The following is a 23705-nucleotide window of genomic DNA, read 5'->3' on the forward strand; positions in this document are numbered from 1 at the left end:
ATTAGGTCATTTGACCTGTAGATTTGTCAGTCTAGGTTTTGCTGTGTCATCATGAATATTGGGATTCTGAAAGGTTGGTCATATTCAGGTTCTATTTTCCTGGAGAGGGGAGAATTAAAAATCACTAAATAGGTGGTGATGTGTTTCCATCAGAAAGCATAAAATATCCAGTTTGACTATCTGTGTTATTAGCTCTCCCTTATATATAACAGCTAGATCAAATAAATCAATAGATTGTAAAATGGTTATAAGTCTGTCTTTTCTTCTTCACTCATTAGTTAGAATATTTCTAGCAAGAGAAACTTACCTCTCCTGTATAATTTGGTTACCCGGTGATACAGTTCATAAAGAAAGGCAAGATAATTGTTCTATTTTTAGTTTTATTTACCACTTTTCATAACAATGGCTTGGTTAACTTACAACCACCAATAAAAACAAAGTAATTTTGATATCATTTTGAACACATGGATTTAAATATATTTGATACAGTTTAATTCCCTGTAATTATTATTCTTAATATTACTCTAATTTTCTCATCTTTAATGGGAGAAAGTGAGAGCCTTTCAAGGAGGCTTTTGGGTCCTTATTTGCAATCCTAAAAGCAGTCTTTGTTAGTTTCCTTATCTCTGGAAGCCAAGCTATTTCAGGCTCATCTGCACAATTCCTCTACCAGACCTGAAATTAGCTTTTAACAATTAATGATGTTCAAAGACTAAAGTATAGGAACTAGAAGCTGAACTATTTTTTTTGTTTTGTTTTTGTTTTGTTTTGTTTGTTTGCTTGTTTTTTTGACAGGCAGAGTGGATAGTGAGAGAGAGAGACAGAGAGAAAAGTCTTCCTTTGCCGTTGGTTCACCCTCCAATGGCCGCTGCGGCCGGCACACTGCGCTGATCCGAAGGCAGGAACCAGGTGCTTCTCCTGGTCTCCCATGTGGGTGCAGGGCCCAGCGACTTGGGCCATCCTCCACTGCACTCCCAGGGCACAGCAGAGAGCTGGCCTGGAAGAGGGGCAACCGGGCGGGACTAGAAACCGGTGTGCCGATGCTGCAGGCGGAGGATTAGCCTATTGAGCCGTGGTGCCAGCCACTGAACTATTTTTTAATCCTTATACTGCTTTCCTGTTTGGTTTCTTCTTTCTCTTTTTTTCTGCATTTTCTTATTGCACTGTCAAGAAATTTCATAATACAAACATCCCACAAACTATACAATAGTGAGATGACTACAGTTAGGCTGAAATAAATTTGAGAAGACTCCTAGAAATATATTGCCTCAAATAATGTACAATATACCTAAATTTCAAGGAAAATCCTAAAATGATTTTTGTGTTCCTAGAACCCTATAGACTAGGAATGATTCTGAAATGGACTAGATTCCAGATTTGTGTTTATATTGAAATCATCTAGCAGCCGAAAATAATACTGATACTTGTTTCCCACCCCCAAATACTGTGTTTAATTGTACTGGAGTGTGGCCATCTAGCAAACACAAGGGGAGGTAAAAATATTCAGGTAATTTTAACATAGTGGGAAACACTATGGAAAACCCCAAAGGTTTGTTCCTACCCAGAACTCATACAAACTGAGCTATAATTCATTATTTTTGGGTGATTCCTTACTTGTATGCAAAACTTAAATTTCATTAGCAGAAATGTTCTTTTTTTTTTTTTTTTCAAAAATTTATTTATTTATCTGAAAGGCAGAGTTACAGAGAGGCAGAGGCAGAGAGAGAGAGAGAAGTCTTCCATCTGCTGGTTCACTCCTCAAATGGCTGGAGCTGGGCTAATTCAAACCCAGGAGCTTCTTCTGGGTCTCCCACAAAAAAACAAGGCCCCAAACACTTAGACCATCTTCCACTGCTTTCCCAGGCCATAGCAGAAAGCTGGATTGGAAGTGGAGCAGCTGGAACTTGAACCATATGGGATGCCAGCACTGCAGGTGGCAGCTTTACCTGCTATGCCACAGTGCCAGCCCCAAGAAATGTCCTTTCTTTCTAAAGCAATCTGCTATTTAAGGGCTGCTTGTGTGATATACAGGACAATAACTAACTAGATTGTGGGTATCTATAACAGCTTTAGATAAACTAAGCTCTAAGAAAAATTGTGAAATAAGGGAAATTTATATCATGTATCCCACTCCTCTTCCTTAGCACACATCTTAACCTTTTGATGCTTTATTCCTCAAATGCCTACTCTGAGACCCCATTATTTTGCTCCAAGCTCCCTTGAAACTATTTTATGATTAATCCCCTCTGCAGCCCTCCAAGCTCAAAGGCAATGATTTTCAACTATTTTGACTACAACACATGGTCTAAAAATGTTTTCTATTGAATGTCAGTATACAAATACAAAGAGAGAGAGACAATTTCACAAAATAATACTTATGTGAAAAGCACTCTAATGTCTTCAGTACCATTCTGATATATTTCCTGCAAAAGAACAAACTAGCAATGACATTCTAAGTGGACTTTATGATTTATTAATAGGTTATTACCAACAGCCTATTGTGGCATTATATCCCCATAGGTCCCTACTGAATCTGAATCTTCTTTCTGGCATAATCATGACTTCTACTCTACTATCTGATTTTTTAGCTTTCATCTTCCTAGGTAGCAAGTTTTATTGTGGTCTTCTAGAAATAATTATATTATCTTTTGTTATCTAATGAACAGGAATAGGGGTGAAAACATTAGTTTAAATGAAACGGAGGGATCAGCATTATGTTGTACCGGGTTAAGCTATCACCTGCAATGCTGGCATCCCACATGGGCATCTGTTCAAATCCCAGTTGCTCCACTTTCAAGCCAGCTCCCAGCTAACACACCTGAGAAAGCAGCAGAGGAGGGTCCAAGTGCTTGGGCCCCTGCCACCCACAGGGGTGGGAGACAGAGAAGAAGCTCCTGGCTCCTGAATTTGGCCTGGCCCAGCCCTGGCCGTTGCGGCCATTTGGGTAGTAAACCAACAAATGGAAGATCTAACTCTCCTTTTCTCTGTAATTCTGCCTTGCAAATAAAAAATATAAATTTTTTTAAAAAATTAAATAAGTAAATAAAGTGGAAACATATGCTAGGCAGAGGAGATCATAATGTGCTAGTAATCTTCAATCTAACAATTTGGTAAAATCAGCATTTAATCAGAAAAAAATAAAGTGAGATGAACCTTAAATGCTTTCTCAGATTCTTTCTTCTCTCTGATAAATATTTTTTCTGTTTCAGTCATTTTCTAGATATTTTTTAAATTTTTATTTCTTTGAGAGACAAACAGGCACAGAGTGATCCCACCCACTGGTTCACTCCCCACATGCCAGCAATGCCCAGGGCTGGGAAGGGCCAAAGCTAGGAGCCAGGAACTCAACTCAGTTCTCCCATGTAGGTGGCAGGGATCCAACTGCTTGAGCCATCACCTGCTGCCTCTCAGGTTGTACATTAGAAGAAAGCTGGAGGCTGGCGCCACAGCTCACTAGGCTAATTCTCCGCCTTGCAGCGCCGGCACCCCGGGTTCCAGTCCCGGTCGGGGTGCCGGATTCTGTCCTGGTTGCCCCTCTTCCAGGCCAGCTCTCTGCTGTGGCCAGGGAGGGCAGTGGAGGATGGCCCAAGTGCTTGGGCCCTGCACCCCATGGGAGACCAGGATAAGTACCAGGCTCCTGCCATTGGATCTGCGCGGTGCGCCGGCCGCGGCGGCCATTGGAGGGTGAACCAACGGCAAAGGAAGACCTTTCTCTCTGTCTCTCTCTCTCACTGTCCACTCTGCCTATCAAAAAAAAAAAAAAAAAAAGGAAGAAGAAGAAGAAGAAGAAGAAAGCTGGAATTGGAAACAGGGATGGGCTACAAACTCCAGCAATGCGGGCATCCCAACCAGTGACTTCCAACAAGGCCAAAAGCATGCAAGAGTATTAAAAATGCAGATCAAGCATTTCTCCTAGTTGTACATGAAATGAGAGCATTTTTCTGTAACTAACAAAAAGACATCAGACAATATAGCACACAAAAAAAGAACTAGCAATGATACAAATAGTCCAATTTCATGGGTAGCATAAACCCAAATCCAAAGAGAATCTTTTGTTTCCTCTATAAATTCTCTTTAACACCAACTTACAAACATACAATTTTCTTCACTATCCTTTATAAATTCTTTTTAAGTCCAACTTACAAACATACAATTACTCTCCTCTCTAACTAATATTATATGATAGCTTATATGCTTCCATGTGGCTAAAAGAGAAATACAAAAAACTATAATAATGACTATTCAAGAGTTAAAAGCATGCTCCTAAAAGAATGATCATAAACAGGAATGATTTCATATACATTGTACAAGACCACGTAGGTTACACTTTTGGCACTTTTAAACTTGTGAAAGTATAATTAAATATACTAGGTTCAGAGTTTTTAACTTACCTTTTTTTATGTTCTGGGGTCCAACCTCTAATTTCAGGTAAAATTTTCTTTTCTATTGTTTCAGAAATTTTGATGTATTTCTTTCTGTCAATATATCTTGATGGCAAGTTGGTTGCAAAAGAATTAGAAGCTTTATCAGTTAATTCAACATCTTCTTTCTGGGGAATAATCAAGGGCTACAATCAGTCTTGTTCTCTTTGCAGATACATATTAAATACCACATTTTGGGGCCTGCACTGTAGTATAGCAGGTAAAGCCACCATCCATGACACCGGTATCCCATATGGGCACTGGTTTATGACCTGGCTGCTCCACTTCCAATCCAGCTCCCTGCTTATGCACCTGGGGAAGCAGTGAAAGATGGCCCAAGTGCTTGGGTCCCTGCACCTATGTGGGAGACCCGGAAGAAGCTCCAGTCACAGGGCTGTGGCCTGGCCTGGCCCTACGTGTTGCAGCCATTTATAGAGTGAACCAGCATATGGAAGATTGCTCTTTCTGTGTCTCTCCCTCTCTCTCCGTAACTCTGCCTTTCAAACAAATAAATAAATCTTTCATACACACATACACACACACCATTCTTGATCAAATAATTCATTTTATATCAATACTCTTTCTCAAATACCAAGAGAATTTCTTTTTAAGAGTTGTTTATTTATTTGAAAGCCAGAGTTACACAGAGAGGAGAGGCAGAAGAGAGAGGAAGAGAGAGGTCTTCCATCAGCTGGCTTACTACTTAATTGGCTGCAACAGCCAGAGCTGCACAGAACTGAAGCCAGGAGCCAGGTGCTTCTTCTGGGTCTCCCATGCAGGTGCAGGGGCCCAGGGACTTGGGCCATCTTCTAATGCTTTCCCAGGCCATAGCAGAGAGCTGGATCGGCAGTGGAGCAACCAGGACTCAAACCGGTGCCCATATGGGATGCTGGCACTGCAGGCAGTAGCTTTATCCACATCACAGCACTGTCCACCCAGGAGACTTCTACTGAGACGGACTTATTCATTAGTTCACTATTACACCAAATAAATGAGTACAAACTCTATCTCTGGTTTTCCTTAGTGCATTATGCAGCTATAAAGTATACAGCATTCATGACTGTACTTAATAATTATTGAATCTAGTTCTTAAGATATCATGTTGAAAAAGTTTACTATATACTTTGCAAATCAAGTCTTTTCAAAAGATTTATCTATTTATTAGAAAGTCAGAGTTACACAGAGAGAGAGAGAGAGGTCTTCCATCCACTGGTTCACTTCCCAGATGACCACAACAGCTGAAGCTTGCTGATCTGAAGCCAGGAGCCAGGAGCCAGGAGCTTCCTTCAGGTCTCCCATGCAGGTGCAGGGGCCCAGGGACTTGGGCCATCTTATACTGCTTTCCCAGGCCATAGCAGACAGCTGGATCAGAAGTGGGGCAGCCAGGTCTCAAACCAGCACCCATATGGGATGCCAGCACTTCAGGCCAAGGCATTAATCTGCTGCACCACAGCACCAGCCCCACAAATCAAGTCTTTTATAGAACTGCATAATGGCCAGCGCTGCGGCTCACTTGGCTAATCCTCTGCCTGCGGCGCTGGCACCCCGGGTTCTAGTCCCGGTTGAGAGGCCGGATTCTGTCCCAGTTGCTCCTCTTCTAGTCCAGCTCTCTGCTGTGGCCCGGGAAGGCAGTGGAGAATGGCCCAAGTGCTTGGGCCCTGCACCTACATGGGAGACCAGGAGGAAGCACCTGGCTTCTGGCTTCTGATTGGCACAGCGCACCAGCTGTAGCGGCCATTTGAGGGGTGAACCAATGGAAAAAGGAAGACCTTTTTCTTTGTCTCTTTCTCTCTCACTGTATAACTCTGCCTGTCAAAAAAAAAAAAAAAAGAACTACATAAAATAGCTTTTCATAAAATTAAATGCATTTTAAATATAAACCAAAGGTATGATCCATGAAAGAAATAATTAATAAGATGAACTCCACTAAAATTTAAAACTGCTCTGTGCATTTCAGGCATGGAAAGCCAAGACACTGTGGCAAAAAATGACCTACATGAAAGATCTCTGAGTGAGATTCCAGTGGAAAGAAGGGACCATCAAAGAAGGAGGTACCTTTCTCTGAAGGGAGGAGAGAACCTCCACTTTGATTATGGTCCTGTCTAAATAATGTCGGAGTTTGTGGACTCAAGAGGCTTTGGCAGCTCATGACAAGACCCTTGGGTGATCACTGACATCATAAATAGGAATGTCAATTATTAAATCAACAACAGGAGTCACTGTGCACTTGCTCCCCATGTAGGACCTCTGTCCTTAATGTGGTGTTGGTAGGAAACTGGCACAGTTGTAGCCAGGTGGCCACATGGCCCAGCTACCTGAGCCAGGCTCCACCCCCATCCTAATGGGATTCGCTGCTCCTGCTTCCCTGCCTGCCCTCAAGCAAAGTTTTAAAAGGGCCTGTTCCTGAACACATGCTCTCTTGGCTCCTCTCTCTTGGCCCCTCTCTCCTGCGCTCTCTAGGTTCTGCTCTCTAGCCTCCTCCTCTGGTCTCTTGGTTCTCTCACTCAGCTCCTCTCATCTCTCTTCACTCCCTGCTAGCTCCTCTCCTCTGTTTCTCTCTTATATTCTCTTTCTTTTTCCTTCGCCACCCCTTCACTCTGGTCTGTTGGGTGTTCCCCAATAAACCCTTTCCCTTACTCTGGTATCCAGTGTGTTTTGCAACAGCTAACATTAATATATAACAGTTGTACTATGCAAATTAATGGTAAAACTAGTCTTCAAACAGTACTTTTTTTTTTTTTTTTTGACAGGCAGAGTGGACAGTGAGAGAGAGAGACAGAGAGAAAGGTCTTCCTTTGCCGTTGGTTCACCCTCCAATGGCCGCCGCGGCCGGCGCACCACGCCGATCCGATGGCAGGAGCCAGGTACTTATCCTGGTCTCCCATGGGGTGCAGGGCCCAAGCACTTGGGCCATCCTCCACTGCACTCCCTGGCCACAGCAGAGAGCTGGCCTGGAAGAGGGGCAACTGGGACAGAATCTGGCGCCCCAACCAGGACTAGAACCCGGTGTGCAGGCGCCACTAGGCGGAGGATTAGCCTAGTGAGCCGCGGCGCCGGCCAAACAGTACTTTATACTTATGTGTGTGTGTGTAGATGCAAACTGTTAAAATCTTTACTCAGTATAGAGTTGATCTTCTGTATGTAAAGATAATTGAAAATGAAAATGGGAGAGGGAGTAGGAGGTGGGACAGTTTGGGGTGGGAGGGTGGGTATGGGGGAAAGAACCACTATAATCCAAAAGTTATACTTATGAAATTAGTATAAATAAAAGCTTTTTATAAAAATTAAAAGATAAAAATAAAACTGCTCCGTGAAAAAAGACAATGAAATGGCACACACCGGAAGAAAAGATATATCTGAAAAAAGACTGCTTTCCAAATTACAGAGAGGACTGTTAGAACAATAAGAAAAAAGAATAACCCAGCTAAACAATTAACAATAGATCTGAGCAGACATCTCACCAAGAAATACAGATGGCAAATAAGTATATAAAGAAGATGTTCAATATCGTAAGTCATGCCTGGGCTTAAGCAGAGGTCAGCTTATGAAGAGCCCTGGCAGCTCTTGCCAGCCAAGAGTTGGATCACTGGAAATGGAACTGCCCTGGAGTCGAAGGACGCTCAGGTCAGAGCCACAGATCTTATTGCCTCTAAGCTGAAAAGCCTTTCATTCAGCCAGCTTCCAAAGTGACCATCGCAGCTGAGAAAATGGCCAAGTAGGGTGAGTAACATTGCAGGCAGAACTGTGAATTTCCTGTTAGAGATGCCACCTGCCTTTACCTGGCCAGCTCTCCTCCCAGGCCAGCTAGGTAATGGAAGTCAACAGGGTGCCTTCCCCAAGGAGGTTCACACCTCCCTTAGGATGTACCCCATGTGAAGAGATAGATAGGTCTGGGCCTCTTAACTTATAAGGCCTAAAGCCCACCAGATTATTATCAAGCCCCTTCTGTCAGGTTCTATTTGCCTCTCAATCAGAAAACTTAGTTGTAGTTTAGATAGCATCTTTCTTAGGTTCTCTAATAACAACTCTGTCCTTTGTATCTAGCCCACTTGGCCTCATTCCTTTGTAATCATGACCTCTACTCTACCACCAATGGCTCTACTCCCAACCTGTTTGTACGGATGGTCCTCTCCCCTACTTAATGTTGCATAATTGTTCAGAATTTCTCTACAGACAAACCCCGCTACCTGCAAAGTTAAGTGGCCTTTCTCCCAGTCTTGGCTGGGATCAGTTTAAGCCACATCCATCAAACTGTCCCCACAAGGGTCCAGAGACCCCCCCCCCATTTCCTAAGAAATCCTCTCATTATCTGGTTAATGCTACTCTTAGGATCATTGGTTGCTATTCTCACCCTGTCTTTTATACTACAATGTCTGTTTAAGTGTTTACAGCAGGTTTTAATGGAACAAACGAAGGCCTTCAGCAACCAGGCGGTCAACCAAATGCTGCTATGGGAATATATTCAGCTCCTCACCCAGGAGACAGCGGCCTGAGACATCACCCCATGCCAGTGAAGAGTACCTCGTCGCCCCATGTCAGCAGGAAGTAGCTCTAAAGACAGATCATTGTCCCTCTACCCCTCCTGGACTTTTGGGACTAATGTAATCCCATACAACTCCTGCTTTATAAAAAACAAAAGGGGGGAATATTAGGAAACTGGCACAGTTTTAGCCAGGTGGCCACATGGCCCAGCTACCTGAGCCAGGCTCCACCCCCATCCTAATGGGATTCGCTGCTCCTGCTTCCCTGCCTGCCCTCAAGCAAAGTTTTAAAAGGGCCTGTTCCTGAACACATGCTCTCTTGGCTCCTCTCTCTTGGCCCCTCTCTCCTGCGCTCTCTAGGTTCTGCTCTCTAGCCTCCTCCTCTGGTCTCTTGGTTCTCTCACTCAGCTCCTCTCATCTCTCTTCACTCCCTGCTAGCTCCTCTCCTCTGTTTCTCTCTTATATTCTCTTTCTTTTTCCTTCGCCACCCCTTCACTCTGGTCTGTTGGGTGTTCCCCAATAAACCCTTTCCCTTACTCTGGTATCCAGTGTGTTTTGCAACAGCTAACATTAATATATAACAGTTGTACTATGCAAATTAATGGTAAAACTAGTCTTCAAACAGTACTTTTTTTTTTTTTTTTTTTTGACAGGCAGAGTGGACAGTGAGAGAGAGAGACAGAGAGAAAGGTCTTCCTTTGCCGTTGGTTCACCCTCCAATGGCCGCCGCGGCCGGCGCACCACGCCGATCCGATGGCAGGAGCCAGGTACTTATCCTGGTCTCCCATGGGGTGCAGGGCCCAAGCACTTGGGCCATCCTCCACTGCACTCCCTGGCCACAGCAGAGAGCTGGCCTGGAAGAGGGGCAACTGGGACAGAATCTGGCGCCCCAACCAGGACTAGAACCCGGTGTGCAGGCGCCACTAGGCGGAGGATTAGCCTAGTGAGCCGCGGCGCCGGCCAAACAGTACTTTATACTTATGTGTGTGTGTGTAGATGCAAACTGTTAAAATCTTTACTCAGTATAGAGTTGATCTTCTGTATGTAAAGATAATTGAAAATGAAAATGGGAGAGGGAGTAGGAGGTGGGACAGTTTGGGGTGGGAGGGTGGGTATGGGGGAAAGAACCACTATAATCCAAAAGTTATACTTATGAAATTAGTATAAATAAAAGCTTTTTATAAAAATTAAAAGATAAAAATAAAACTGCTCCGTGAAAAAAGACAATGAAATGGCACACACCGGAAGAAAAGATATATCTGAAAAAAGACTGCTTTCCAAATTACAGAGAGGACTGTTAGAACAATAAGAAAAAAGAATAACCCAGCTAAACAATTAACAATAGATCTGAGCAGACATCTCACCAAGAAATACAGATGGCAAATAAGTATATAAAGAAGATGTTCAATATCGTAAGTCATGCCTGGGCTTAAGCAGAGGTCAGCTTATGAAGAGCCCTGGCAGCTCTTGCCAGCCAAGAGTTGGATCACTGGAAATGGAACTGCCCTGGAGTCGAAGGACGCTCAGGTCAGAGCCACAGATCTTATTGCCTCTAAGCTGAAAAGCCTTTCATTCAGCCAGCTTCCAAAGTGACCATCGCAGCTGAGAAAATGGCCAAGTAGGGTGAGTAACATTGCAGGCAGAACTGTGAATTTCCTGTTAGAGATGCCACCTGCCTTTACCTGGCCAGCTCTCCTCCCAGGCCAGCTAGGTAATGGAAGTCAACAGGGTGCCTTCCCCAAGGAGGTTCACACCTCCCTTAGGATGTACCCCATGTGAAGAGATAGATAGGTCTGGGCCTCTTAACTTATAAGGCCTAAAGCCCACCAGATTATTATCAAGCCCCTTCTGTCAGGTTCTATTTGCCTCTCAATCAGAAAACTTAGTTGTAGTTTAGATAGCATCTTTCTTAGGTTCTCTAATAACAACTCTGTCCTTTGTATCTAGCCCACTTGGCCTCATTCCTTTGTAATCATGACCTCTACTCTACCACCAATGGCTCTACTCCCAACCTGTTTGTACAGATGGTCCTCTCCCCTACTTAATGTTGCATAATTGTTCAGAATTTCTCTACAGACAAACCCCGCTACCTGCAAAGTTAAGTGGCCTTTCTCCCAGTCTTGGCTGGGATCAGTTTAAGCCACATCCATCAAACTGTCCCCACAAGGGTCCAGAGACACCCCCCCCCCATTTCCTAAGAAATCCTCTCATTATCTGGTTAATGCTACTCTTAGGATCATTGGTTGCTATTCTCACCCTGTCTTTTATACTACAATGTCTGTTTAAGTGTTTACAGCAGGTTTTAATGGAACAAACGAAGGCCTTCAGCAACCAGGCGGTCAACCAAATGCTGCTATGGGAATATATTCAGCTCCTCACCCAGGAGACAGCGGCCTGAGACATCACCCCATGCCAGTGAAGAGTACCTCGTCGCCCCATGTCAGCAGGAAGTAGCTCTAAAGACAGATCATTGTCCCTCTACCCCTCCTGGACTTTTGGGACTAATGTAATCCCATACAACTCCTGCTTTATAAAAAACAAAAGGGGGGAATATTAGGAAACTGGCACAGTTTTAGCCAGGTGGCCACATGGCCCAGCTACCTGAGCCAGGCTCCACCCCCATCCTAATGGGATTCGCTGCTCCTGCTTCCCTGCCTGCCCTCAAGCAAAGTTTTAAAAGGGCCTGTTCCTGAACACATGCTCTCGTGACCCTTCTCTCCTGCGCTCTCTTGGTTCTTCTCTCTTGGCTCTCCTCTCCTACTCTCTGCTCTCCTCTCCTCCTCTCTTCTCTGCTCTATCTTCTCTCCTCACTAGCTCCTCTCCTCTGGCTCTCTCTCTTATACTTTCTCTCCTTTTTCCTTTACTGCCCCTTCACTCCGGTCTGTAAGGTGTTCCCCAATAAACCCTTTCCCTTAAAAAAATCATAAGTCATTAGAAAATTGAAAATTAAAACATATCACTACATGCCTGTTAGAATGTCAAAACTCCAACAATGAAAATCACAAGACAGTGTTGAAAAAATTGAATAAAACAAATAAATGGAAAAAATATCCCATATTCATGGATTGGAAGAGTTAATATTGTTAAAATATGTACTGCCAGGGGCTGGCACCATGGCTCATTTGGTTAATCCTCCACCTGTGGTGCCAGCATCCCATATGGGTGCCAGGTTCTAATCCCGGTTGCTCCTCTTCCAGTCCAGCTGCCTGCTGTGGCCCAGGAGGGCAGTGGAGGATGGCCCAAGTACTTGGGCCCCTGCACCTGCATGGGAGACCAGGAAGAAGCACCTGCTTCCTGGCTTCGGATCAGCACAGCTCCGGCCGTAGTCGCCATTTGGGGAGTGAACCAACAGAAGGAAGACCTTTCTCTCTGTCTCTCTCACTGTCTATTTTTCTACCTGTCAAAACAATAAAATAAAATAAGTACTACCAAAAACAATTTACAGATCCAAGGCAATTCCTATCAAAATTCAAATGTCACTTTCCATAGAAATAAAAAATATAATCCTAAAATTTATATGTAATCATAAAAGACCCTGAATAGCCATAGTATTCTTGAGTAAAAAGAACAAAGCTGGGGGTATCATACTTTATGATTTCAAAATACATTACAAAGTTTTATAAGCAAAACAGCATGATACTGTCACAAAATCAGACTCACTGACCAAAGTAACAGGCTAGAAAAGCAAATATAACTCAAGTAGTTATGATCAACTGATTTTTGACAAAAGTACCAAGAATAAAATAGGGAAAGGACAGTCTCTTAAATAAATGATGTTGGGAAAATGGGATATCCAAATGCAGAAGAATGAAGTTATCTCACATTGAGAAAAAAATCAACCAAAAATATATTAAAGACTTAAATGTATGACCTGAAACTGTAAAACTGATAGAAGAAAATATAGAACAAAATCTCCATGGCATTGGTCTGGACAATGATTTTTTGGACATGACCTTAAAAACACAGGCAACAAAAACAAAAACAGATACGTGGGGTTGCATCAAATGAAAAAGCTTCTGTGCAGTCAAAGCAACAAGCAGAGTAAAGAGACAACCCACAGAGTGGGAGAAGATAATTGCAAACCATACACCTGATAAGGGAGTAATATCAGGTATATAGAAGGAATTTAAATGGTTCAATATCAAGAAATGAAAAAAAATTAAAAACAGGCACATGATCTGAACAGACATTTCTCAACAGAAGACATACAAGTAGCCAACAGATATATGGAAAAAATGTTCAACATCTTTAATAACCCAGGAAATTCAAATAAAAACCATAATAAGATATCACCTCATACCTGTTAGAATGGCTATTATCATAAAGAATAGTGGGGATGGGAATTTGATGTAGCAATTAAATGCTCCTTTGGACCCCAGCATCTTATACCAGAATACCTGAGTTGGAGTCCCATCTCCAATCCTGTTTCCAGCTTCCTGCTAGTGTGCACTAAGGCAGAAGGTGATGGTTCAAGCAGCTGAACCTCTGCAACCACATGGGAGACTTAGATTAAGTTTTTAGCTCCTGTCTTCAGCTTGCTCCAACCCCAGTTGTTGCAGGCATTTGGTAAACAATAGATTTCTCTTTCTCTCTCTCTTTCTCTCACTCTTACTCTCATTTCTAAGTATTTATTTGAAAGAGTGACAGAGAGAGAGAAGGAGAGGAATAGAGAGTTTTCTATCCATTGGTTCACTCCCCAAATAGCCATAACAGATAGGTCAAAGCCAGAAGCCAGGAACTCTAATCAGGCCTCCCACATGGGTGGCAATGACCCAAGTACTTGAGCCATCATATGCTGCTTCCCAGGCACATTAGTAGGGAGCAGGATTGGAAGCAGAGGAGTCAAAACTGAACCAGAACTGTGACACAGGATGCAGGTGTTGTAAGAGGTGGCTTAATCTGCTGCACCACAATTTCTTTTTTTTTTTTTTTCTGACAGGCAGAGTGGACAGTGAGAGAGAGAGAGAGAGAGAGAGAGAGAGAGAAAGGTCTTCCTTTTGCCATTGATTCACCCTCCAATGGCCGCTGCAGCTGGTGTGCTGCGGCCGGCGCACCGCGCTGATGCGATGGCAGGAGCCAGGTGCTTCTCCTGGCCTCCCATGGGGTGCAGGGCCCAAGCACTTGGGCCATCCTCCACTGCACTCCCTGGCCACAGCAGAGAGCTGGCCTGGAAGAGGGGCAACCGGGTCAGAATCGGGCGCCCCGACCGGGACTAGAACCCGGTGTGCCAGCGCTGCAAGGCAGAGGATTAGCCTAGTGAGCCACGGCACCGGCCTGAACCACAATTTCTACCCTAAAAAAAATTTTTTTAAAGATGAATGATGGCAGCCAGCGTCGTGGCTCACTAGGCTAATCCTCCGCCTTGTGGCGCCGGCACATCAGGTTCTAGTCCCGGTCGGGGCCCGGTTGCCCCTCTTCCAGGCCAGCTCTCTACTGTGGCCAGGGAGTGCAGTGGAGGATGGCCCAAGTGCTTGGCCCTGTACCCCATGGGAGACCAGGATAAGTACCTGGCTCCTGCCATCGCATCAGCGTGGTGCGCCGGCCGCAGCACCAGCTGCGGCGGCCATTGGAGGGTGAACCAATGGCAAAAGGAAGACCTTTCTCTCTGTCTCTCTCTCTCACTGTCCACTCTGCCTGTCAAAAAAAAAAAAAAAGATGAATGATGGCAAAGAAAAAGGAAACCCTTATACACTACTGATAGGAACGTAAATTAGTACAGCCATTTTGAAAATAATATAGTTTTTATTCTACTTTCAGTTTTTTTCTCAAAATACTAAGTTAGTTTTTTGGATTACCATCTAATCCATCAATACTATCTCTGGGTACATATCAAAGGAATTGAAATCAGTACATCAAAGAGATAGCAGCAATCCTGTTTTCGTTTCACCATTATATACTATAGCCCAAGATATAGAAGTACATAACTATCCATTATTAGACCAAAAAACTACGGTATATGTACACAATACAATACTATAGAGCCTTAAAAAGAGAGGAAGTTCTGTCATTTGCAACATGGATGGAACTGAAGGGCATTATACTACATGTAATAAGCCAGGAACAGAAAGACAAATATGCTATGAACACACTTAAAGTAGAAGAGTGATTATCACAGGCCAGGGAGAAAAGGGAGAGACAGCCATGTTGATCAAAGGGTAAAAAGTTTCAGTAAGATGGAGTAATAAGTTTTAGTGATCTACTGCATTGCATGATAGCCACAATTAACAACAACATGATTTTTATTACAAAACTGCTAAAAGGTTATATTTTAAGGGTCTTATGCAAAAAAAGACAAGTTGGTGAGATGATGTATATGTTCATTTGATGAAATCTTTCTATAATGAATCAATAAATCAACACATTACATTGTACTCAAAAAGTACAATTATAATTTGTTAATTTAAAATAATTTTAAAATGTAATAGCACAACAAAAACAAATGGCAAAAATCAAAAACACTGACAACAACATATGATGGCAATGATATGCAGCAAGAAGAATATTCTTTCATTGCTTGTAGGAATGAAAAGTGGTTTAGCCACTTTGGACGGCAGTTTGGCCACTTCTTACAATAGTAAACATACTCTCACCATACAATTTAGCAATCGCACTTGCTATTATCTACCCAAATGAGTTGAAATTTTATGTCCACACAAAAACTCTGCACATGGATGTGTGTAGCAGTTTTATTCATAATTACATCTGGAAGTAATCAAGATGTCTTCAGTGGGTAAATGAATAATTAAACTATGGTACAACTAAACAATGGAATAGTATTCAGTACTAAAAAATGAGTTATTAAGCAATGATTCATAGAGAGATTTAAAATGTATATTACTACATGAAAAAGTTAACCTGAAAAGCTGCAATATTATATAATTCCAACTATATAACATTCTGGAAAAGGAAAAACTACAGTTAAAAGATCAGTAACTGCCAGAGGTTGTGGGAAAGAAGAGAAAAATAGAGAAGTCAGGATTTTAAGGGAAATGAAACTATTTTGTACAATATTTAATGGTGGATACATTTGTCCAAACTCAAGGAACAAACAACACTAAAAGTGAACTCTAATGTAGACTATGGATTTTGGGTCATAATCTGACAATGTACATTCATTGCTAGCACAAATGTACCACACTAGTACAGGATGCTGATAGTTGGAGGGAGGCTGTGTATGTATGGGAACAGTGAGTTTATGGGAAATCTCTGTACTTTCCACTAAATATTGCTGGGGAACTAATGTTTCTCTAAAAAAACAAAAAGAGTCTTTTTCAAAAGAAGCTATGTTGCTTCTAAACAGATACATCCATACCCAAAAAGGAACTATAGCATTTTAACAATGTTTAGAAAAAGAGCTATGAAATTAGGAATATTGTGTTTCTTGAAATTGGCTACTTGCTTAAAACCATTGGACTGCATCTAGAAGATCAAAGGTGTATTAGTTTTTAACTCTTGAACACTTCAACTCAAAGGTGCCCCCCTGAATATCACATAGGCAATTTATAAAGCAGATTATCAAGAAAGTTGAGAGAATATTTATTTTCACCAAAGATGAAAATGAAGAGAAGTTTTTCAGTGACTTTTAGAATCTGTACACATTTAAGAACTTCTTTCAAAAAGATAACCTGATTCACTGAATTGATGAGATATATATTACAAATGATGATAGGATACCTAATGAGACAAAGTTAAAAAAAATGAGCTCAAATAGAAATCAGGAAGGAAAAAGAAAGGGCGAGAAATCTAAAATATGGAGCAGCATATAAACCCGTTACTAGAGGCAAGCATTTGGCCTAGTAGTTAAGATGCCTGCAACTCATATGGGAGTGCCTGGGTTCAATTCCAGGCTCTGGCTCCTGACTCCAGTTTCCTGCTAATGTAGGCCATAGGAGGCAGCAGACGTAGTTGGGTCCCTGCCACTCACATGAGACCTAGACTGAGTCCCTGGCTCTGGCTTCAGCTCAGCCCAACCCAGTCCTGGTTGTTGCAGGCACTTGTGAAGTGACCCAGCAGAGGGGAGCTCTCCCTGTTTGCCTCTCTAACTCTATATTTCTGTCTCTCAAATACATACTTTAAAAAAAAAATTATCAAAGGACAGATGAATGTAAATAGACAAATAGTGAACAGAAACTGACAAGGAAAAGCAGGAAGAAAATATCTGAAGATGCAATTAAAGGTGAATGATCTGTGAGGAATAAAATATGTAACAAAAGGAAAACAAACGTATGGCATTTTAATATCAGTGTTTTTAAGAATTCATCTTCACTGGCTGAAAAGCCCATGAGAGTATTTCAGGCATGGAAAGCCAAGACACTCTGGCAAAAAGATCTCTGTGAGTGAGATCCCAGTGGAAAGAACAGGTCTTCAAAGAGGGAGGTGCCTTTCTCTGAAGGGAGGAGAGAACCTCCACTTTGACTATGACCGTGTCTAAACAAGATAAGAGTCGGAGAACTCAAGGGGCTTCCATAGCCTTGGAAACTCATGACTGGTGCATAGGGAGATTACTGATGCCATAAACAGGAGTGTCAATTTTTTTTTTTTTTTTGACAGGCAGAGTGGACAGTGAGAGAGAGAGACAGAGAGAAAGGTCTTCCTTTGCCATTGGTTCACCCTCCAATGGCCGCCGCGGCCGGCGCGCTGCGGCCGGCGCACCGCGCTGATCCGATGGCAGGAGCCAGGAGCCAGGTGCTTTTCCTGGTCTCCCATGGGGTGCAGGACCCAAGCACCTGGGCCATCCTCCACTGCACTCCCTGGCCACAGCAGAGGGCTGGCCTGGAAGAGGGGCAACCGGGACAGAATCCGGCGCCCTGACCGGGACTAGAACCCGCTAGGCGGAGGATTAGCCTAGTGAGCCGCGGCGCCGGCCAGGAGTGTCAATTTGTAAAGTCAACAACAGGAGTCACTGTGCACTTACTCCTCATGTAGGATCTCTGTCCTTAATGTGCTGTACACTGAGGCTTAATGCTATAACGAGTACTCAAACAGTATATTTCACTTTGTGTTTCTATGGGGGTGCAAACTGTTGAAATCTTTACTTAATGTACACTAAACTGATCTTCTGTAAAAAAAAAAAAAAAAAAAAAAAAGAAATTATCAATTCCCAACTTGACTCTCACTGGGATTAAACATGACAATAGGTCTGATCTGATTTCATCATCATTTAAAAAAAATCATCTATTATTTTTCACTTTATGTTTCTGTGTGGGAGCAAACTGTTGAAATCCTTACTTAAGGTATACTAAGCTGATCTTCTGTATATTAAGATAATCGAAAATGAATCTTGATGTGAATGGAAGGGGAGAGAGAGTGCGAAAGGGGAGGGTTGTGGGTGGGAGGGACGGTATGGGGGGGGAAGCCATTGTAACCCATGAGTCGTACTTTGGAAATTTATATTCATTAAATAAAAGATAAAAAAATAAAAAATAAAAAAAAAAGAATTCATCTTCAGGAGTTAGTATTGTGGTGCAGTGGGTTAAGCCACCACCTCTTTAACACCAGCATCCCAGTGAGCACTAGTTCAAGTCCCGACGGCTCCATTTCCAACCCCGTTTCCAGCTAATGCACCTGGGAAAACAGTGCAAAATGGCCCAAGTACTTGGGCCCCTTCCACCTACTTGGGAGATTCTGATGGAGTTCCTAACTCCTGGCTTCAGCCTAGCTCAGTCCCAGCTGTTGCAGTCATTTGGGGAGTGAACCAGCTGATAGAATGTGTGTGTGTGTCCTCCTCTCTCTATAACTCTGCTTTTAAAATAAATAGTAAATCTTTCTTTAAAAAAAACAAAAACAAGAGTTCATCTTCAAAATCAATTTATAAAAGGCAAAATTAACAAAGTACTAGGAATACAAAAACAAATTTTAATGATATAAATACAAAAACATTTTATACATAAAAACATTTTAAATACAAAACCATATACAAAAACAAATTTTTAATGTATATAAATATAAGGGTACTGCACCCACGTGGGAGACCTGGAAGAAGCTCCTGGTCCCTTGGCTTTGGATCGGCACAGCCCAGCTGTTGCGGCCATCTGGGGAGTGAACCATCGAATGGAAGACCTCTCTCTCTCTCTCTCTGCCTCTCCTCTCTCTGTGTAACTCTTTCAAATGAATAAATTTAAAAATTCTTAATAAATAAATTAATTAATAAATTTTTAAAAAAAGTTTTTAAAAGTCTGTGGAAGACAAAATTTATTTTTGTGAAAAAACATTTTGAAAGCCACACATGTACATGTGTATATATATATGATATAAAGTACATATCTTAATATTTAGGAAGATCTGCAATGTTTTTTAGATTATAATATAAGTACATGTATTATTTGTTGGCACTAGATCCATCAATAGAATAAATTTAATATATTAGGATTCTCAACTGACAATGTTGAATTTTACCTGAATCCTGTATACCTAGAACCTACAAAGTTTAAAGAAATACTCCTACACTTTTGTGTTCTGAAAAATGTTACTGCAAAATCCACCCCTCCCCACATTACTTAGGTGAGACTTACAGATAGATGCCTCTCCTTGTTTATCTATGACAGTGTCAGACCCAGATCCTCAAAAATTCCATTTTCTAAGATTCATTTACATATCTGAATGAGTTACAGAGAGAAAGGGAGAGACAGAACAAGACATCTTCCATCCCCTGGTTCACTCCTCAGGTGACTGCAATGGTCAGTCCTGGACCAATCTGAACCCAGAAGCCAGGAACTTCTTCCAGGTTTCCCACGAGGGTAGCAGGGGCCCAAACACCTGAGCCATTTTCCATTGCTTTTTTCAGGCCATTAGCAGGGAGCCAGACCAGAAGTGGAGCACCTGGGACACAAATTGATGCCCATAGGGGATGCCATATGGGACGCCAGCATCACAGGGAGTGATGTCATGATGTCAGCCCCTCCCTTTCTCTTCTTCATAAGTGATTAGTTGAATTGTTTTATCCCCACTGATAATCAGAACAAAACACAAGTGGGGTCACATGGTAAAACATTTGTCTAATCTATGTATCCAGTCATGCTATCCTGTCATTCCACATTTCCTACATCCAGTTCTTTCTAGCTAGTTTAATCCTCTCTAGGGGGAAATAAACAATAAAATAAAAACCTTTACCTAAACCTTTTGTTTGCAGATCTTTTATTTGCAACATTCTTCCTATTGTAATAGTCTCTCTTCTATTTCAACAGCCTCTTTCTTCTCTTGGAATATTCCTTTAAAAAACTCTCTCCTTACAAATCCATCTTTGGTTTTTATTTGACACTATACTAGGCAATGGGTGAGAATAACCCCAGAATCACAAATAAGAAAGCTAGAGAAATTTTATGTCTTTCATATTAACTTTTTGTAAATTTCCACATCATTGTTACATTATCTGTAACATAACCTCTCATTTAAATTTGAATCTTTTTGTCTCCTGAAAATTATCCAGGTCTCTGTTCCAAAAAAAAACAACTCTCATTATAAACCACAGGTCCTTTGTACAGTATTACAGGGATTTCTGGATTAACCATCCAATATATGTCCACTAAAAGACTTCAAACATCATTTCAGTTCTTAAGCAGATAATATGATTTCATTACTCTATAAATTTGTTTAATGGCTATGGATATGATATAATGTAAACCAATAAAAAATAATCAATCTTTAAAACATATTTTGAATAAATACCTGGTAGAATAAATGTAGTTTAGCTTCCATCTTTTTGTTTAGAGGTAAATTCTGCCCTTGAGACTCAAAGGCTTTGATGAACAAGTGTGAATGAGTAATGAACAAAAGGATTTCCTAGCAAAATATGAGAAAAAGATCATATTTTATTTTATTGTCATGATTCAACTGACATTATCATTTACCTTGTATTTTAATTTTTACATGTAGAGCTCCTATATAAACTATAGCCTAAATTTCTAACAAATTGAGACTGATAACTTAACCATTCTTGAAATTATTTCTCACAGTATTAAGTAAAATGGTATATACATATGATGGAAGGAAAAAAGGGAGGAATAAAGGGAGTGAAAGATGCAGAGAGGCAGGCATTTAACTACTTATCAAGAGTTCTAAAATCATCAAAGTACTTAAGTAAGCAGAGTAGGCATGACTTAGATAAACCTTGACAGGAAGAATTGTTTCATAATTTAATGATCTGATTATCAAAAGTTGGTAGGTCTTCATTTGCTGGATGAACCATATACCATACTGAGAAGGAAACAGCGTAAGAAGTCTTTCCCCCATAACTCTGACAATAAAATGGTTTAACTCTTGGAATCCTATGATGAATTTGTGAACTTGCAGGGATAAACAAGATCAATGAAAGCAGCTGACGACTGGGAGTTCTCCAGACACCTATCTACTCATCTCTCTACCCACGGATTCTATGTGTGTACTGCATGCCTACCATGTGCTAGGCTCTCTTACAGGGTGTGAGGGCAAAACAGAGGGGAAGAAAAATCATACCCTCCTGGAGCTTACATTTCAGTTTGAGAGAGACAATAAATAAATAAGGGTCAAGAGTTGTCACACAGAGGGGTAAGCTTCTGCTTCAGATGCCCATACTGGAGTGTCAGGCACTGAGTCCCATATCCACTTTCAATCCAGCTTCCTACTATGCAAAGCAAATGATGGCTCAAGTACCTGAGTCCTTACCACCCATAAGGGAGACCTGGACAGAGTTCCTGAAAAAAAAAAAAAAAAACAAGGGGGGGGGATATAAAGTGTGGTCTAGAGGAAGAGATTCAGGGAATAAGGAATAGAAAGTTTGGCCAAGGAAGACCTGAGACTTCTGAGGGCAGATCTGAAAGAACTGAAATGGGAAGCTGATGAATATTTTAGGGAAGAGCATTTCAGGCAGAAATTAGAGCAAATACAAAGACCCTGAACCAAAGAGGCTGATGTTCAAGGAACAGTGGGAAGACAAAGAGGCTGAAGCCTCATTGGGAAAGAGATTAGGGGACCATTATAAGAGATTAGGCTCATTCTGGAGAGCCCTAGTACTAGTAAGAACCCTGGCTGTCACTTTTCAGGGTGGGAAGCAGAGGCGTGACATGGGCCGAAGTCCTTTCTGGAAAGATCACTCTGATTATTGTGAGGAGGAAAATCAGATGGGCCAGGGTTCTTGGAAGCCAGGTGAAGAAAATAATTCAACAGAAGTGAGTCACTAACTGGTAAATGCTCCTGTGAGGTCCAGTAAGGGAAGTACGGACAGACTCATCAGGTTCTGCCACCAGAGGACACTGTCAACTTTGAGAGGAGCCACTGGCTGCTATGGGAAGAAGATAACGTCCTCAGAGTGCATATAAGAAAGAGGGAACAAAATCAGAAACAGTCAGTAGAATGGACTCTTTCAAGGAACGATGGCTAAAGAGAAATAGAGAAATGAGGTAGTAACTGAAAGGATTTGGGATCATGGAAGTTGAAGATGAGAAAAAGTCATTGTTCCCCGAGGGTGACCATGTAGACATCCCGCCAAAGAGAATTTCTCCTTCCTTCTCTCTCCATCGGACCGAAACTGTCCATTAAATGGCAACTGCATACACAACTTGCCTGCATCTGCTGCCATTAATGAAGGTTCAAACATGAATCCTCCCCATTTATGTTTGCTTAGAAAATATTAAGCCACCGTCCACCTCAAAACTTGAGGGGCTGGCACTGCACGGTAGAGCTGCCCCCAATGCCAGCATCCCATATGGGCGCCAGTTCAAGGCTCGCTACTGCACCCCTACTAATGGCCTGGGGAAAGCAACAGAAGATGGCTCAAGTAGTTGGGTCCCTGCCACCCAGTGAGAGACCTGGAACGAGCTCCTAGGAGGCTCCTGACTCTGCCAGCCATTTTAGCCAGCTGGAGAGTGAACCAGCAGATGGAGGGGCTCTCTAAAGAGAGGGAGGGGGAGGGAGGAAAAAAAGAGAGAGAAAAGGAAAGTGAAGAAAAAGAACCGAAATGAAACTTCGGCGCGGAGGAGTCCCGCAGGTCCTGCCTTTATGAAGCCCGCGGTTTCCGAGGGAGGCAAGTCAGCTCGCGGGCAAGAAGCGCTGCGGCAGACACCTACGCCGACGGAGCCGACGCCTCCCCGCCTCCAGTTTCTGAGGGACCGCCTGGCCCGTCCAGGTCACCTCTCATTCTGCCCCTCCGACTTTCCCCTCAGTCACCTCCTTGTTCCTTTCTCGAACCTTCCTCACCCTGCTCTGAAACTACCGTATCGCGTTCTCTGTCCTCGGCATTGGAAGCGCTTCCTTCCCCTCCCCTCGGCAGGTCTCGCCGCCCCACCGCTGCCCCACTTCCGGCCCCCTGGGCCCCTCGAGCTGTGGCTCCCACCCTCACGGTCCTGAGTGACCCCCTGAGCCCCTCAGGCCTGCCGCTCTCGCTCTGCCGCCTGCCCGGACTCCCGCGCGGCGTGGCCCCGCCCCCGCGGTCAGCTGACCTGGCCCGACGCTCCGCCCACGAGCGGCAGCAGGTGTAGGGCGGGCAGAGGACCCGGGCTGCTGCAGGACCGCCCGGGTTCTGAGCGGCGGGCAGCGGCCGAGCTCACCGCGGCCTCCGCTAGGGCTGGAGAGCGCTGCGGCCGCGCCCGGCTGCCCCACCCCGCCCCACCTCATAAAGGCCGTGACCTCACGTGGCCGGCGCGGCGGGCGCTAGACCCAGCGGCGGCCGAAGCCCAGCTTGGGTTCGCGCCCTCCTCCCCGCTCTTCGTGCAGCTCTGTTCGTTCTCAATTTTGTCTTCCACTCATGTTTTGAAAACATTTCACGTGGGTTTCTGCTCGTCGGTGTTGCACTGCAGCACCAAGACCACTTGGCCCACTACTCTGCTGCATT

At 43.0% G+C, this 23705-nt stretch overlaps 1 protein-coding gene across 34 annotated transcripts in view; it reads right to left on the reverse strand.

The window, feature by feature from the left end:
* EFCAB3 (EF-hand calcium binding domain 3) overlaps positions 1 to 23468 on the reverse strand; it is a 649184-nt gene extending 625716 nt beyond the window's left edge. For 29 of the 34 annotated variants that reach the window (XR_011383437.1, XR_011383438.1, XM_070060535.1 and 26 more), the window contains exons 1-3: positions 23314 to 23445; positions 20567 to 20680; positions 4392 to 4549 (exon numbers count right to left, since the gene is read on the reverse strand). Coding sequence is in view for 28 of the 34 variants with exons in the window: in XM_070060535.1 (XP_069916636.1) it covers positions 4392 to 4549; positions 20567 to 20596 (188 nt within the window). In the remaining 6 variants the exon portion in view is untranslated. Of the gene's footprint in view, positions 1 to 4391; positions 4550 to 20566; positions 20681 to 23313 lie in introns of those variants that run through there. The other 5 variants (XM_070060541.1, XM_070060538.1, XM_070060540.1 and 2 more) reach the window with 5 other exon arrangements.
* Between the last annotated feature and the right edge of the window lie 237 nt (positions 23469 to 23705).

The sequence above is a fragment of the Oryctolagus cuniculus genome, chromosome 17 (genome assembly GCF_964237555.1).
Source record: "Oryctolagus cuniculus chromosome 17, mOryCun1.1, whole genome shotgun sequence".
NCBI lineage: Eukaryota > Metazoa > Chordata > Mammalia > Lagomorpha > Leporidae > Oryctolagus > Oryctolagus cuniculus.